Source organism: Gilbertella persicaria, assembly GCF_025201335.1.
Source record: "Gilbertella persicaria strain CBS 190.32 chromosome Unknown B0P05scaffold_24, whole genome shotgun sequence".
NCBI lineage: Eukaryota > Fungi > Mucoromycota > Mucoromycetes > Mucorales > Choanephoraceae > Gilbertella > Gilbertella persicaria.
The window spans coordinates 217,303-233,796 of NW_026251985.1; the positions used below are offsets into that span (position 1 = coordinate 217,303).

Below are 16,494 nucleotides of genomic sequence, written 5' to 3' on the forward strand. Positions count from 1 at the left end.
TTTGCTTTCAGAAAAAATCCGGATCAACTTGTATAAGTATTTTATGTTGACTATACGGTTGTTTATTAATATGATAATACTTGTAAAATCAAAAGGTACATATAGATTGAAAAAGGTTTTTTTAATGACCACAATTTGGAGAATTATTATATGTCTCTCATAACTCAGAATACACCGTGACCAATGACAGATTCCTTACTGGGGTTCTTAAGCTTGTGGATGTGTGCGGAACTGACTCTGTCGGCCTAATTGCATGTTACACAACACTACCACCAAAGACAAAACCGCGTTTGCTATCCACACTGTGGCTCTCAACCTACTTCTTTTTGTAGGGTTTAGGGAGCACCGGTACTAAAATGCAATCGATATTTTTTTTTGATGTTGTAATTAAAATGAAAATTTATGATTTATTAAACCAACCAGACCATGTATTACGCTGCTCGGGTTGTCTTGCTTCTGTCCACATAAAAGTACCATTATTTCTTCCACTACCATTACCTTCTCTTCTGGATCGAGATTCGTGTATTTTTCGAATAAGAGGCGTCCAAATATATTGCTCACCATAAGTCAAGTAACCAATACCTAGACTAGCACCAGCCAAGTGTGCCTTATAGAAAGAATGAGTTGCATAGTAATAATAATAATAATAATAATAATAGTGATGGGCTTACAAAATGATCAAACATTCTCCATTTAAACAGAATACCAGCTGCATCAAAGGCCATTAAAGCAGGAAGTGCAAATCTAGGTTAAAAATAATGAGAACTGCCTACAATTAGATATAGGCTTACCCTAATTGAATGGGAATCATGGGCAAAAAGATCAAACTAATACTTGAATTGGGATACATAATGGCTGTAGCAGCTACAAGTGAATAAATAGCACCGCTAGCACCTAGACTAGGCAGCAATGGTCTTGAACGTCTTAATGCCAGACTACACACATGACTGATCACATTGGCACCTACACCAGCACCCAAATACATAGCAATAAACTGTTCTCTACCAAGAGCATCATGCACCACCTTACCAAAAGACCATAAACCCACCATGTTCAATGTAAAATGGAAAAACTCTTGGTGAGAGAAACAGCTGGTCAACAAAGTGATGTTCTTTTTGCTGCCTGGCAGATGCAAAAACCATTGACTCATCAAAGAAGTCAAGCGAGGTACTTTCCAAAGACCAAACACGACTGTATTGATCGCAATCAGTCCTGCCAGGGTTTTTTCAGCTTCAGACATGGATGTCAGTTTCTCGCCCACCATCCATAAAGCACGTTTGATGTCTGTAGGTAAGTGCATATTGTCTAAGCGTCGAGCAAGATTCTCTAGTATTGCACGTCGTCTTTCGATTATCATGTCCCTTTTTTCTTTCCATAATTCTGTCAGTAATGACTCATCGCTTATTCCAAAAAGGGACCATTGTCGAGAATGAGCTCGGATACGATCCCATAATGTTTGTTGATTACGGTCAAATACAGTGCCTGCTACCATAAAAGTACCTGCACAGAGTGTAATGCCATACAAGACAGGACCCATATATCGTACATGAGGGAATCCATGTTGAGCTGGCCATTGTGAAGAAACGGGTAGTGGTGTCTTTGGTACCTGTGCTGTAGCATTTAATTGACGAGGGAAAGCAATTGATTTTGAAATGTGTACATGTCGTGTATAGATCGTACTATAAGCTGTACGTATACTTGGTGAATTCTTGGAAAGGAGTCTAATCATAACCATGATAAAAGAAACAGACTCTAAAAAAAAAACTGTATAGCTGCGTATTGAGTTCCAATAGAATCCAGAGTCCGTCTTATTCCTCTTTTCTCTTTCTCTCTTTTTTTTTTTTTTTTTTTTTTTTGCTTACAGTATTATGTCTAGGTATAGAAAAAGCATCAACTGATCATGAACTAAAGAAGACAACAGAAATCGTATTACAGCAGGTCCCAAGTCAATTGTATGTCAAGAAACAGAACTTAAAGGCGAGATTTCAATAGGCTCAGGTACAATAAAGACCATGACGCACTTGATATTGATGTAAAACATAAGGCACTGTATTACACCCTCAATGTCGCATTATTGCCGAGAGTGGACCTATCTATATAGGCAAAAACAACATTATTGAAGAGAATGTGGTCATCTTTAACAAGTATGTTCTATTCTTAAACGCGATCTGACTTTGCTTAGAAACTCAACTCCACTTGTGATTGGCGATGATAATGAGTTTGAGGTTGGATGTCATGTAGAAGGAACACGCATCGGCAACAACAATGTGGTAGAAGCAAGAGCACGTATTCTAGGCAGTACAGCCATTGGAAATTACTGTGTGATTGGTGCTGCCTGTGCCACAGAAAGCAACGAAACCATTCCTGATCTCACTGTGATTTATGGACTTGAATCCAAAAGAAGAACTCAAAGTGAACCTTTACCTGTAAGTTGATCTTGAATAACGCCAACTCATCTCTATTAGACACAAGCTACACTGCATACCCGGCATCTAGACTATCTTCGTGAAGTCTTGCCAAAATACAATCATTTGAAAAAGTTAGAAGCATCCTAAATTGAATAAACTATATATTATTTATACATCACACCAGCCATTGACAGGTAAACAAGAAAGGTATTTACAACCAGGGCATACAGCAGATAAGTCACTGGCTTGATAAAATGCTTGCAAGACAACAATAAACAAGACAACAATAAGGACGAGTGAGATCACTTTACAGATCCATGTTATCATCTTTGCACGAGCAGAAGCAGTAGACCGAATAGAAGAAAGCAAAGTCCCAAGCAATAAGCCCATCACGAGCCCACCAATGTGTGCAAAATTATCAAGGCCTGGAAGTAAACCCAAGACCAAAGAGACCACGACCACAAACAGTAATTGGGCTAATTCACGCCCAGGTCGCTTTGTTTCTCTCCAACGGAAAAGTAAATCGACTACAGTAAATCCAACAATACCAAAAAGTGCGCCTGAACAGCCCATTGAAGCTATTTATAGAATCTTTAGTATACATCATGCTAAGGCTCTAAAAAAAAAAAAAAAAAAAAAAAAAAAAAAAAAAAAAAAAAAAAAAAAAAAAAAAAAAAAACTTACACACAGTAGGACCAGCCAGTAATGCACTAAGAACAAAGCCAAAAACACCAGAGCCAAGATACAAGATGGCATAACGAATACTGCCCAAGATACGTTCAATATCACTACCAAGCGAAAAGTGTGTAATCAAATTCATCAAGATGTGAACAATACCCGCATGAAGAAAGATACTGGTAAAGAAGCGAAAACTTTGGTTTGGTGTACCACCTTGGAAGCCACCAAAGCCGCACAACTCTTCAATGGTGCATGTAGATTCTGTACTAGCATAACAATTGCTAATTGAAGTAGAAGCAGAGTAAGATGGGATAGATCGCATGCAAGGATCAAATTTACTTCCCATATTGACCAAGGCCTATAATGATAAGTAAATCAAATAATCAGTCATCACTTACCATGTAATTGGGACCCACCATAGGGTTAAAGGGAGATGTCTGGATGGCACTGCCTGTCAATTGAGTGTTTCTGATAAGTTCATAAACAAAAGTAGCAATCATGGCAATGGCAGTTAAATATGTAAATGAAGCAAATCGTGAACCACCAAACAATTGTCTATAGAGCAAGCTTCTACGGGGTGCTTCTTCAAACCGTTGAAAAGGTGGGGTATTTCCTCCTTCAATATCATTTGGGTGTTGGTATCCTTTGAGTCGGTTCATAAAAGTACCAGCCCGGCTTTGTCCAATAGGTGGTGGTGGTACGGATGAGGCTGTGACAATTTTTTCATTGTGATAGTCTTGGTCTGTTGAAAATGGTTGTTGTTGTTGTGGTGGTGGTGATGTTGGTGGTACAAAGCCACTTGTAAGTAATGCACTTGTCACTGGCGCGGCTGAAGCATTGTATTGATGTTCATCTTCTTGAAAAGTAGGACCATATGTCTCATTAATTTTCTTTTCATCCAATTTAATCTCGTCATGATTTTGCTCTTCTTCTTCTTCTTTTTGATTGATTTGTTGGTTAAGTGGGGAGGGTTTATTATTAGCTACAGAAGGGGAGGGCAAGACAGGAGAAGAAATGAGAGAAGAACTATCATCATGATAGACAGGTGTAGGCAAGATCGAAGGCGATCTGGTCGAGAAGTTAACATGAGGAGATTCAGGAACTTGGGTCTCTTGTTGTTCACGAAAAGGGTTATGGTCTTTGTTAGTATCGCTCATTTGGTAAAGGTGATAAAATACGAGAAAGAAAGGAATAGTAACAGGTTTATATAGTTTTTATTTTTATACATTGGGCTTGGAATCAACGACTGACTTTAAATACAATATGGCTTTAAGATTTGTTTGGTATAATAGCAACATCACTTGAAAAGAAAATGTCAGGACGACACTCTTCAATGTCTTCATTGTTGCCATGATATTTCTCAATAGTATCTTTCTGTTGTCGATATCCAAAAGGTATTGTGTTGCTTTTACTTTTCGAGAAAGTCGATATCTTGATAGTGTTGTCTTTTCCATTACTGCTTTCGTGTGATAAGCTTGAGAAGAGTCGCTCTGCCATGAATTCAATAGCACAATTGGGTGGTGGCCAAGTAAACATGAGGCATAGAATAAATCGCATCAGGTAATCAAAAACAAGATGTACATCAAACAAGTACCAGTCTTGGCAAAAGAACCAAATATAAAGTGCGCCAAATAATCCATACCAAATCATCTGGATCACCAAAAACCAGACCTATAGATTACATGATAAGTAACAACATAAGAAGGTTGATATGACTTACACCTAAAGAAGTTGTTCTTGACTGTCCTTTGTGTCGTCTTTGACTTCTGAACTGAATAAGTGTAGAAAACGAATAGATATATATGCCACTATCACAGGCAATGGCCACGCATACACCCGTAATAAACAGAGGACGAAAAGGAAAATCAGCATGTCTGATCAACAGAATGACTATTTGAGCAATAAGACAGCCCAAGGAACCACAAAGAGAAATCAGGGCTATAATAATATAAGGGTTTGTCCATTGAATTCCTTGGGGACGCAAGTGCTTGCCAACATCTAAATTAAGCCAAAAGTGTATAGCAAGCATTATCATCGTTGACAGTAAATAACAAAATGAATTCCAATGAAGTGGCATTCTTCCCATTTTTGTCATTGCATTCACAACGCATGAAGGAAGAGTAAGGACACAAAATGACAGTAAGACGTATCTCACTTTTTTTGGTTGACAAAAAGTTTTCCATGCAATGAGCAGTGTAATTAAAGCTTCTACACCGATAATAGTCAGGTATAATGCTTCTATTGTGGTTATATTCATCTGGTAATAAGGTATATATCGTCTGACGCCTATTTGGCGCTTAAATTCAAATAACAAAATGTATTGTTTGGTTGAAAAAGAAGAAGGAGGAGAAAGAGAAGCTTTTATGAACAAAATCAGAACTTTTTTTTATATCTTCTCGTGAATACATCCAAAATACACCAGTTGTTCTCTCTTCTTTGCGCAGTGTAACATTTTACTGCTTGGACCCCTAAGTTCACCAATGATGGTTACATGTAGCACCACTTAATTTAACTAGACCCTAGAAATGAGAACATTTCCAACTAATAAAAAATTCAATTTCTTTCTTTTTCTGTAACAAGTTGAATCTTCATAAAAGGAGCAGCAGTTTTTGGTACCTTTTTTTTTGTCTTCATTATGAACGAAAACATAAAGAAAAAAAAAAAAGAAAAAAGAAAAAGGAAGCTCATAAATAGATCTTTAGAAGCTCAGCTACCTTTTGTCTAGCCATTTCTGTTTATACAATAATAATAGATTATGCAATGTAACATAATAAAGAACGATTTTATATCAAATTGCAAGTTTCTTATTTTTTGAACTTTGACAGCAATACAGGCCTGGTATGTATGGCTTCGGAAATGATCAACTATTGTCATTTTTTTACTTTTCAAGTAACTCCAAACACACTTTAACAGACTAACTTCGTTTTTCTTTAACAAAAACTGAAAAACTAATATTAAAAGAAGCTTTTGACAAGCAATAAAAATATATCAAATTAATAAAGTCTAGTCTACGTATCAAACTATGTCCGAGAGCTCTAAACTACAGAAATGTTGTCGAGTCTTAGGCGACAAGTGTGTAGATTTGTCTTTTTCAAATGCTTTTTTCAGTGTACAACGTTACATGAAAGTGCGGATTACGATAATATATGACAAGAGATTCAAAGGAGTAGAGTGTAGATCCGCTCTCTAGGACAATTATAGATAAAGTTTCCATGTTCGAGCATAAACTTCAACGTATTGAATATGAATTTTGCTTTGATAAGAATCAAAAGAGAAACAGATCACAAAGTGTTACCTTTCTTTATAGACAGAAATGCAACAAATGTCAGTGGCCGCTCTTTCATTCTTTTCTCTGCTTTTTCTGTCTTTTATAAACTTATATAAAGATGTTCTCAACTTTTTCTCTTTTAATTGCAATGACGACCTTCTTTTTTTTTTTTTCAAAGCGAAAATATGTTCAAGAATTATGAACTGTCAAATGTATACAATTGATGCTTTTTGCACAATTCCAATCTTGTGAAAAATTTAATTTTGATTTTATTAAAAAAGATTTCAGGACGCTTTTGAAAAAGTATATGGTGAGAAAAAAAAAAAAGAAACTAAAGTCTTTCCTTAAACCAACATGTATCTTAAGCGTAAGTATAAACGAATAAAACTTTTTTTTAAAAAAAAATTCGAGTTTATCAAGGCACTTTTTGCTTATTCATCTGTGACATTTGGCTCCATTGACTCAATTTCTTATTATGCAGCCAGAAGAAGTTAGAATAAAACCTAATTGGATAGATTAGAAGTTTGTTCTTGCTGAATCTTGATTTCTTGAATGAAATTCATAGTGTTTTCCTGATTTGTTCTTGAATGCCTTTTATAGGCAAATGCCACCAGTTTTTTCGCTGTAACTAAATTCACAACTTGCTGACGTTTTCAGGCCGGGGAAAGAAACAAACGTCTTGTAATATAAATCGATTGTTACCTCCATCGATCGTTAAAGATCTCATTGATGTATTCTCTCTCAAACAAACACTGGATGAAAGAGAATAAAGTGATTCATGTCGAGTGATTGTACCAAAACTATTGAGTTAGAATTTAATGCAGTACAAGATAGGCCAGATCAAGAAAGTATAGCTTGTAGTATTATTCTAGCCTATATCAGCTGCTTTTTTATACCCGTCAATTTAGTTGTTATATCGAGATTAGGATTGGACTGAAGGTGTTGAATAAACCTTGTATACTTCTTTTTAGTCATATGAACTGGTGCGAACAAAGAAAAAGACCCGCTTTGCTTGATTGTCGAGTCGTTGTCTTTCTTTCTTTTTTTCCCCAAAAAAACTGCATATTCAAATGATTATTTTGTCGTCACATTATCATTAAATTTGAAAGTCTTTTATTTTTTTGCCCCGAATTATTTTTTTAGGCTTTTTAGTTATGATGCAACTCGATTTAGGCAATGAAAAGTGCTTTTTGATCTGACCATATTTTCTTAAAAGTCAATTCAGAAACTTGTCCATTGTCTGATTCAAGCCAAGTAGCGCTTTTGCTTCACTTTAAAATTCCATATCAACGAATGGCATGATTTATTTGAACTATGGCAATGATAATAAAGAACTTTGCCTACATCATATTTCTTCCAATTATGTCTTTGATATAAAGTGCTAGACTAAACATACTGGTATCTTTATGGTAGACTTCTTATTTCACTGTAAAAAAAAAGAGAGAGAGAGAGAGAGAGAGTATGCGTTGTTTTAAAACAATATGTTTCGGAAGTGATTCCGTAAAAAATCATCATACTCTTTATATAGCATAGTCTTACTATTCAATAGCAATTTCAAAATATAATCAGTGAATCTGAGTGCATGTCTTGACTTATTTGATCAGATAAGCAAACATTAAAAACAACTAATGGTATGTGCTTGTTGACATAATAGTGTCTGTGTTACTATTTGAGTCTGAGAGCGAGTAAGGTGTGTGCCTTAAAGGAATGATGTAGACAATCTTAACAATAATATTCTATTTTCTGAAAATGATGCTGAATATGAAAAAGACTTTAAACTCAAGCGCACAATTTTTTTTTTTTTTTTCACTTGGCATTACATATTGAATAGGTCGAATGACTTTCCCCGTACCTAATTTAACTTGTTTTATTCATCATTTAAATACCGCGTTGAAGTCTCTTGAACAATGCGTAATTATGCAGAACTAAAGAAACTGAACTTGTTCATTCAACTTACCCCTGAAATTAATTTATTTTATTGGGTCATGACGATAATAATAATAATAACAATAATAACAATAATAATAAAAGGTTGTTTTTTCGGTTATTCATATAGGCTTATTTTATATAGATCGATGTCATAATCATACGCTATACTATAAAATCCATCTCTAATTTAAATCTCCATTTTTCTTGATGATGAAATTAACTTGGGCTGAGCTCAGGCTGAATTTTTGTTACAATCCAAATATTCGGGAAGTAGATGGTCAATGTGCTCTTGAAGACCATACAACTTCTTTACAATAAAAATAAAATAAAGTAAGACTACATCACTCATAAACTTTATTTACCCTGAAGTATTGTAGCATGATGTAAGTCCTTTAGTTGCCACCATCAAATTTCTACTTTAGGTCAAGCCAAGTAGGACAGAAGAGAAAAAAAAAAAGTAAAATGATGACATCTTAATCATTTGTCAATTGAAGAAATCAATAGAGAGTCTCGAATCTGTATATATATATATTTTTTTCTTTTAGTACAAATAATTGTTTGCGACTGTTGAGTTGCCAAAAAAAGACACAACTGGTGATACTAATCATTTTGATTTTCGTGTGGTCTACAACCATAAACAATGAAGATAATAAATGAACTGAGTTTAAGCACATACAATGTATTTGTTGTTTCACTAAATACAACCAGATCAAATGTTTATAGATGTAGGACAATTAAAAAAACGTTTTTTTATTTTATTTCATAGCAAAGAAAAAAAAAAAGGGGGATTATTTTGAACACACACGTGGAGATATTTCCTTTTTCTGAGTATAAAATAGAAATATAAATAATTCAACAGACCGAGAACGAGCCAACAACAACAACTTTTTTTTTTCTTTTTTTCTTCTTCTTTTTTTTTTATATAACATGAATTGCCATCATCGATCTATGCCATCGCTTTCTTCTTCTATTTCAAGCAATGACACAAGCTCACCACGCACTTCATCATCAGAGTATTCACAATACTTTCACAATACCAATTTAAAGCATTCAAGTTCACTTAAATTAATAACAAAGATACAACAAGAACCCAATTTAAAACGATTCTCTGAACCATTACCTTCTGTTCCTACTACACCTAAAGTGAAGCGTTGGGATGATTCCCAACTCGAAATGGAATTAGCTGAAGATGACCTCATTCAATCTGGTCAGAAAAAGGTACGACGCAACTCGTCTCTCCGCCTGAAAGAAAAGCTTCAATTGTCCGAATCCTTCATCAAAGAAAAGTTTCGTCATCATAAAAAGGAAGACGATGTACTTGTCACTACCATCAAGCACAAGAAGTTATCGAAATCATTTAGAAAAGTTTATGATTGGTTATTTTAAGTCAGATTATATATTTAGATATTTAGCATACATGTAAACTATGATACGTTCCCCCCTTTTTTTATTTTATTTTATTTTTATGCCTATACATACATTTTCTCTTTTCTTTTTCCCCTGTACATAAACCTCATCATCATAATAATAGTAGTAGTAATAAAACCAAAAAAAACAAAACCAAAAAAAAACAATATCATTTTCGCTATTAACCGAAGCACGTTTTCTGGAAATTCGGTATTTTCTGTGTTGCAGAAAAAAATTTTTTTTTTTTATTATTATTATTATTATTATTACTATTATTTCTACTTGCGCTCTTCCTATTCAACCGTATCAACACACTTTGTTTCTGATGTGTTAACATTACCACCATAATAAGATGATAACCAAATTGAGTCTTGACCTAGTATCACGATAAGTAACTGCGTATGTTACATGCTCGTTTGCTTACGGGAGGGTTAGTCAAAACTGGTTTATCACAAGTACTTGGTTGTAAAGCAAAAGCTATACGCATTTCAATATCATTTACTTAATTGTTTGTCTCAATGATTTATACCTGCATCTTGAAATGCACCCACCATACTACCTCGATTCATCCAACCCAATGAACCTATTCGCATAATGAATAATTGATGTAACCATAGATCATATACTTACCTCCTGCTTTAGCTTTGTCTTCACTATACAATTCAGCTACCTTGTCAAATCGCATATTTTCTTCAGTGATTTTAGCTAAAGCTTCCATAATCTTAATTATAAAAAAGAAAATGGGTATACACAATCATGAAGAGAATGGCTTACTTTACTATGCTTTTCACACAAAATATGTCTAACCTAAACAAATGATATATATACATAACGCGTATTTGAAGAAAAAAAAAGACTCTTTTTACCTTGACAGCATTAGCAGGTTTTAATTTACCACCTTCTTCTTTTTTATCCTTCTTGGCATCTTGGATAGATTAATCAAACTTGTATGGTTATTCCTATAGACTCACCTGCTTTTCCCTTGTTATTTCCGCCCGACTGTTTTCCCTTTGCCATACTGTTGAATTGAAAAAAAAAAAAAGAGAGAGAAGATTAAAAATAAAATATCGCTAAGCCTAAAATGATTGTCGTATCTTGAAATGATTTTTTTTTAACAGGCCATGAGTTATTGTTTTTATAAGACATCTTAGAATTTGACATCAATCTTGAATGATTTACAGCTTCTTGATACTCCTTTAGGCGTACATACCTGGAGTGATACATCTTTTGCTTTCATTGACAATCAAGTCACCATTGGCATTAAAGCATGCTAAAACGATACGTTGACAAAAAAAAAAAAAAAAAAGAAAAAAAGAAAAAAACCTGGATGTTTTAAGCTCTATGTCTTGTTCATAGCCCTCCCATCTCACTTTACTAATACTTGCAATCACAGTACGATAAAGTTGACAGAAAGAAAAAGAAGAAGAAAGACTAAAACCAGATAATATATATATATATATATATCGGCATTTTAGTCAAAGCAAAGATGCCACAACAAAGAGGTAGTTCAAAAGACAAGTAGCCATAAGAACAAATGTCCTGAATTAGATGTATAAATGTACGTTGTTGTTGTTTTTTTTTTTGGCACAAGATAATCTGTCATTAATTCCATAAGACTATAAAAATGACATTTTTCATACGCAAACGTCCTTTTGATTTAGGTAGATCAAGTGTCTTTTTAGTAAGAAATTTGTTTGAATAAGCAGTTGGATAGTAACAGAGACACCGGGCAAATACATGCTTCAAGCGTGAAAAAGACAGCAATCCATATAAACCTTTATCATTTTCTTAGACAAATGAAGGCGCTTCAAGGCCTGTTTATACACGCATAAATGCTCTAAATACCTATAAACCATGTTTACTAACATCCATGATGGTTTTGGCGTTGATTCGGACCGAAAAAAGCGACATGTAAAGTTTGACCAAAATGACTATTCGACCAAAGGGTATTTTATTCATGAAAACCCTTCATTTGACAACGCTTGATCTTCTTTTTGATGCCACAAAACAAAAATGGAGCTATTAACAAGCTTAAATACTCAAAATGTGCGCCAGAGCCTCTAGTTTTTGCTGAGTATGTTTGCTTAACACTTGTACTATGAAAATGGTATGGTAGGAGCAAAAAAAAACCTCTTGAACTTTTTTTTTTTTTTTTTTTTTTTTTTTTTTTTTGCATATTTACTCGATATTTTAGTAGAGACCTACAACTTTTATCATTACACCAGAGCCGAATAACGGCGTCTTTATGCTGTTCTCCGCAAAAGCTCCATTTTTGTTGCGGCAAGAAGAACTGGAGTTGCCTTCCATTCTCAATCTCCGCACTCTGCCTTATATTCATTTGCTCCCACATTTAGATTTTTATTTCTTTATGTTCTTTGGCACTCTAAATAACATAATATGCTTTTAAAAGCCCATAGATAGTACATTTTACATGCCATCTAGATACTTTCAATAAAAAGAAACCGAGTTTACTAAGACAGAAAAAGCGACTTGATTTGAGCATTGCCCTCAAATATGCATTTAATATTGATTGTACACTGTGTGTGATAGAAAAGAGACCCATTTTGGTATATATTGACTAGTAGACAATCACTCATACTTATACCATTCGATGCTCAAAAAATAGACGAGCAGGACATACTATGATACTTGGTAGTTCTAAAGTCAAAAAGAGCAACTATCGCATCACCCATGATGGACATTATGCAGTGGCGCGACAACTGCATGACGTGACTTTTTTTCTTTCTCGAGAGACAAATGCAATAATTCACTCCAGAACATTTTTTTTTTCTTGTTCTTTTATAGACATGAAATACTTTACAGGCGACGAAAGCGGTTTAATCAAATGTAACATATCCATGTACAACAAAAAAAGAAAGAAAAGGTTGTACTGACCATCTCTAGGGATCTCGTTTCCTCCTAAAATAGAAGAAAAGCCTCAAAAACGAGCAAAACAAAACAACAACGACGATGACGAAAAAGACAAAAAGAAAGATACACTTCAACCATTGACAGGCATCTTTGGTAAAGTCGATAAAGCACAAGCTATTCAAAAGCTTGCTTGGGCTCAATGGCAAGATGAAAAAGTGGTACGTGGTCCATGACTTTTTTTTTTCATTTATTGATTGCTTTTTAGTTGCTTGTTGGACGTAAGAATGGCGTGATTCAATTCATGTCGCCTGAATCAGGTGCAATCTTGAAAGAATTTAGAAACAAACATGTAGGCACAGACGAAAAGCAAGGCTACTTTGTCGGCCTTTATGTTCACAACAAGTAAGTGATGGATGTGTTGATCATGACTGACCATCACTAGTCATCTCTGTGCATGTACTTCCACAGGCGACTTTTCATATACACCTTTAGATGCTGATAAAACCGAGACAGAAACCCTTATTCAACTTGGATCACAACTTGAGATTATGCGTCCTCATCCTACCCATTCTCATTTATTCGCCATCGGTGGCAAAGACCATGATTTATGCATTTACGACTTGAATCTCATACTCAATCAACAAGAAGTTCAAGAGACACATCAAAACACATCCACCCATAAAAAGAAATCAGACAAAAGTGTTGGACGTGTATTTCAAGCCAAGAATGTCAAGAATGACTTTTTAGATCTTCAACAACCTGTCTGGATTCATGATCTTCAGTTTGTGAACAAGGAAGGTACACAAGTAGCCCTTGTCACACATTATCACCAGGTATATAGATTCTAGAGGCTATAGACATATATTGACTGATATACTTTTAGTTCCGTGTGTATGATACCAAAAAAGCACGTCGTCCTATTCTTTCTGTTGAGGTTGGTAAGCATCCTCTCAAGGTGCTATCCATGGGTCCTGATGATGATCATGTCTTGTTCTCAGACACGATGAGTACTGTAGGCATGCTTCATATTCAAACAGGCAAAAGAGCAGCTCAATTCAAAGGATTTTCAGGTGCAGCTACAGATATTGTGTATGTGTCTTCACCTCAAGGTGCACCTGTGGTTGTCAGTACAAGTCTGGATCGTTTCCTGCGTGTTCATGAAACATCTACTGTCTATCGTCACTTGGTCGATAAAGCCTACCTTAAACAACGATTGACATGTGTCCTGGTAGATACGTCCTTTGAATATCCTGTACCCAAAATCAAGACAGAACAAGAAGAGGAAGAGGAAGAAGAAGATGCCATGTGGGATGCGATGGCACTTGTTCAAGACCGTAAACGAAAGCATACTTAACTCATTGTAAATAAAATTAAAAAAAAAAATCCTGACTTTTAAACTTACTCCTCTTTTTTTCTTTTTTTTCTTTGTTTATTACTTACATGCGTTCGCTTGACAAGTCATTTGGATTGTCATCTCGTCATCAACCTCATTCATTACGAGGTATTCATATCAATATCAGTTCAGATCCTTTTCAACATCGTATACCACCCTATGTTCAACGACTATGGCAAGAAAGTAAACTACGTCGGTATTTGTCTTTATGGAAAAGAAGAATAGCCCATAAAGTGGGTTGGTTAGAAATAGCTGTGGTGGGTCTATTGTGTGTAGGTGGTTGTATGGTGTTGCTACTCCATGTTGGATTCTTTAGTGGCAAGAAATATCAAGATTGGCAATTAGAACACTATGCGAGCGATACATTGGATCAAGTCGATTTGCTTGATAAAGTGTATCCTGATGAAGGTCGATTACAGACAACAGCCATTGTGTTGGTTCAACAACATGAATTGGATCAAAAGAGAGTGATTCTAGAGCAATTATGTGAATATGACATGTTTGCTACTGTTACTCTCTGGAATGACGATGCAGAACATCCATTGACATTTGATGTAAATAGTGTTTATTCAACAACATATATATATGTATATATATAAAAGGGACTCATGTCATGTTAGATGTTGCATGGTATTCAAGGATGTACACTCAACCAATGGCATATCATCAATGCACCTAAGCCATTAGGGTCAGCAGCAAGATATCAAGCATGTCATATGGCAAAGACACCTTACTGTTATTTCCAAGATGTGCCTAAAAAGACATCACAGCTCAGAAGTCTATATGCTAATTTCTTACGTTCTCCTCATTTGATCCATACTCAATCCAGCGACTATGCTTCTTTTCTTGACACACAATGGCGTTATTGCTTCTCAAACACAAGTAAGAGATCCATAAGGCAAATGTTGGACTGATGATAATTAGATGTCAAATTGCATACTTGCTTTGTCGATATAGCATCAGGCACATTTGTTGCTAAAGCCATGGTGACAAGGTTCTTGAGCCATCCTCAAGAAGCCTTTGCGGACATGTATTTCATGATGTATATGAACCAATTACCTTACCAACTTGAAGGCAACAATGGCTATGCTACAAAGCAACTCAGTCAACAAGAAATAGACCATTTGAACCTTGGATTGAATTCACTCTATCATCAGCTAGAAGAAGGCATTGTGCCATTACAGCCTTATCTTACTAGCAAATTTGAAAGAAATGCAAGGGCTTCTTGTATTAATGATCGCTGTCTATTCTTGACGAATAAGCCCATCTTGCCTAATATTGAATTATTTCATTATGATCCATCTGTTATGGATGTTCAACTGTCTAAAGAAGTCCATGATGATTATATAAGCAACACAACATTGCATTACATGTATGCGGTGGATCAGAATGAAGCCACTTCATGGAAATCAAGCTCAAGTAAGTGAGAATAATAATAACAGACAACTTAGCCCATCAAAAAGATATTCAAGCAGGTGATTATATTGGGCTTGATTTATTGATGCCTATGCGCACACCCCTTCACTATCGATTTTTGATGAATGCACCTTATAAATACAGAACTACGATGACTATCCAAATATCGTATGATGGCTTACTTTGGGTAAAATATAATACCATAGTGATGTTGCTTATATGGTCTCTAGATGTCCTTGTATCCTGCACCTTCTATTCTATGCCAAACAATCGACTCAGAAGATGGATTGACACAACTACTTGAATGTAAATGGATAGTGACAGATACAGGTTATCGTTACATTCGACTTGAAACTCAGATTGACCATGATTTCCCCTTTGATGTTTATGATTTCTCATTTAGTGCTCAAGTCAGGAAAGATGCAAATGGACACTTGTTGGACATGGCCTTTGATGAAGATGGTATTGCATTTATTGAAGATGATATTTAATTTTCTTGTACATGATAAAGATTGGGTGTTGAAATAGCTCTTTTGATTGTCTTTTCTGGTCGAACCATAGACATACGATGCTTTAATGTCCTTGTTAATTTTCTATTCAGTGACTGTTTACGGTGTTCTGGTATGGGTGTAGGTGGTGTTTGGGGTAATAATAAATGGTCAAATTGAGGAAAAGAAGCTATTTGGTGATAGTCTTCATTGTTAAAGAAATCCAACTTTAACAAACTTTTTGATTGTTCAAATTCTACTCTGGGTAAAATGGGTTCAGCTGGAACAGATGACGTAGTTGGTTCAGGGATAGTTTCTGGTTGAGATGGTGGTGGTGGTGGCGATGAAGGTGGTGGTGGTGAAGATGCTTTCTTTTTAAAAAGATGTTTAATTTGATCAAATAGCATTACAATATAAAGAGAAAAAGAAAAAAAAAAAAGAAAAAAAGTAGTATCACTTTATGTATGGTTACACATTATCTTTTAAGCATAAATGTAACAAAATTAACAGAGTCATTTTTAGCTTTCACAGCCGCTGAATTTTGTTTTCACATATGCTTAAATCAAATGGCACACTCTTTTCTCACTTTTGATTGACTTGTATACATTTAAAGAGAAAATGACCGTACATTTTATC

General features: G+C 35.0%; 8 protein-coding genes across 8 annotated transcripts; 4 read left to right on the forward strand and 4 right to left on the reverse strand.

The window, feature by feature from the left end:
• Positions 1-206: 206 nt before the first annotated feature.
• B0P05DRAFT_545343 (uncharacterized protein) lies at positions 207-1,812 on the reverse strand. Its single transcript, XM_051578628.1, has 3 exons — positions 792-1,812; positions 672-744; positions 207-607 (listed from the first exon to the last, which is right to left on the reverse strand). Exons 1-3 carry the CDS (start codon positions 1,733-1,735, stop codon positions 401-403), a joined length of 1,224 nt encoding a protein of 407 aa, XP_051434051.1. The 5' UTR covers positions 1,736-1,812; the 3' UTR covers positions 207-400.
• Positions 1,813-1,868: 56 nt separating this feature from the next.
• Positions 1,869-2,555, forward strand: B0P05DRAFT_572313 (trimeric LpxA-like protein; the record flags this gene model as incomplete). The annotated part of the gene is made up of 5 exons (XM_051581432.1): positions 1,869-1,876; positions 1,922-1,998; positions 2,045-2,144; positions 2,183-2,426; positions 2,466-2,555. The coding sequence occupies 5 exons, from the start codon at positions 1,869-1,871 to the stop codon at positions 2,553-2,555; spliced, it is 519 nt and encodes a 172-aa protein (XP_051434052.1).
• Positions 2,556-2,576: 21 nt separating this feature from the next.
• B0P05DRAFT_471650 (rhomboid family-domain-containing protein) lies at positions 2,577-3,745 on the reverse strand (the record flags this gene model as incomplete). Its single annotated transcript, XM_051574632.1, has 3 exons — positions 2,577-2,986; positions 3,093-3,444; positions 3,485-3,745. The coding sequence occupies 3 exons, from the start codon at positions 3,743-3,745 to the stop codon at positions 2,577-2,579; spliced, it is 1,023 nt and encodes a 340-aa protein (XP_051434053.1).
• A 526-nt stretch (positions 3,746-4,271) lies between these two features.
• B0P05DRAFT_545346 (uncharacterized protein) lies at positions 4,272-5,375 on the reverse strand. Its single transcript, XM_051578629.1, has 3 exons — positions 5,262-5,375; positions 4,807-5,206; positions 4,272-4,757 (listed from the first exon to the last, which is right to left on the reverse strand). The coding sequence occupies exons 1-3, from the start codon at positions 5,267-5,269 to the stop codon at positions 4,356-4,358; spliced, it is 810 nt and encodes a 269-aa protein (XP_051434054.1). The 5' UTR covers positions 5,270-5,375; the 3' UTR covers positions 4,272-4,355.
• A 3,794-nt stretch (positions 5,376-9,169) lies between these two features.
• On the forward strand, positions 9,170-9,846 carry B0P05DRAFT_545349 (uncharacterized protein). Its single transcript, XM_051578630.1, has one exon. The coding sequence runs from the start codon at positions 9,211-9,213 to the stop codon at positions 9,667-9,669; it is 459 nt and encodes a 152-aa protein (XP_051434055.1). The 5' UTR covers positions 9,170-9,210; the 3' UTR covers positions 9,670-9,846.
• Positions 9,847-9,958: 112 nt separating this feature from the next.
• B0P05DRAFT_545354 (peptidyl-prolyl cis-trans isomerase NIMA-interacting 4-like protein) lies at positions 9,959-10,733 on the reverse strand. Its single transcript, XM_051578631.1, has 8 exons — positions 10,662-10,733; positions 10,557-10,615; positions 10,470-10,497; positions 10,321-10,411; positions 10,220-10,273; positions 10,115-10,167; positions 10,031-10,066; positions 9,959-9,983 (listed from the first exon to the last, which is right to left on the reverse strand). Exons 2-8 carry the CDS (start codon positions 10,565-10,567, stop codon positions 9,969-9,971), a joined length of 288 nt encoding a protein of 95 aa, XP_051434056.1. The 5' UTR covers positions 10,568-10,615; positions 10,662-10,733; the 3' UTR covers positions 9,959-9,968.
• A 1,755-nt stretch (positions 10,734-12,488) lies between these two features.
• B0P05DRAFT_545361 (WD40-repeat-containing domain protein) lies at positions 12,489-13,951 on the forward strand. The gene is made up of 5 exons (XM_051578632.1): positions 12,489-12,537; positions 12,595-12,779; positions 12,827-12,963; positions 13,004-13,394; positions 13,445-13,951. Exons 1-5 carry the CDS (start codon positions 12,498-12,500, stop codon positions 13,913-13,915), a joined length of 1,224 nt encoding a protein of 407 aa, XP_051434057.1. The 5' UTR covers positions 12,489-12,497; the 3' UTR covers positions 13,916-13,951.
• A 25-nt stretch (positions 13,952-13,976) lies between these two features.
• On the forward strand, positions 13,977-16,288 carry B0P05DRAFT_545367 (uncharacterized protein). The gene is made up of 5 exons (XM_051578633.1): positions 13,977-14,508; positions 14,575-14,836; positions 14,879-15,373; positions 15,418-15,557; positions 15,601-16,288. Exons 1-5 carry the CDS (start codon positions 14,002-14,004, stop codon positions 15,859-15,861), a joined length of 1,665 nt encoding a protein of 554 aa, XP_051434058.1. The 5' UTR covers positions 13,977-14,001; the 3' UTR covers positions 15,862-16,288.
• The last annotated feature ends 206 nt before the right edge of the window (positions 16,289-16,494 follow it).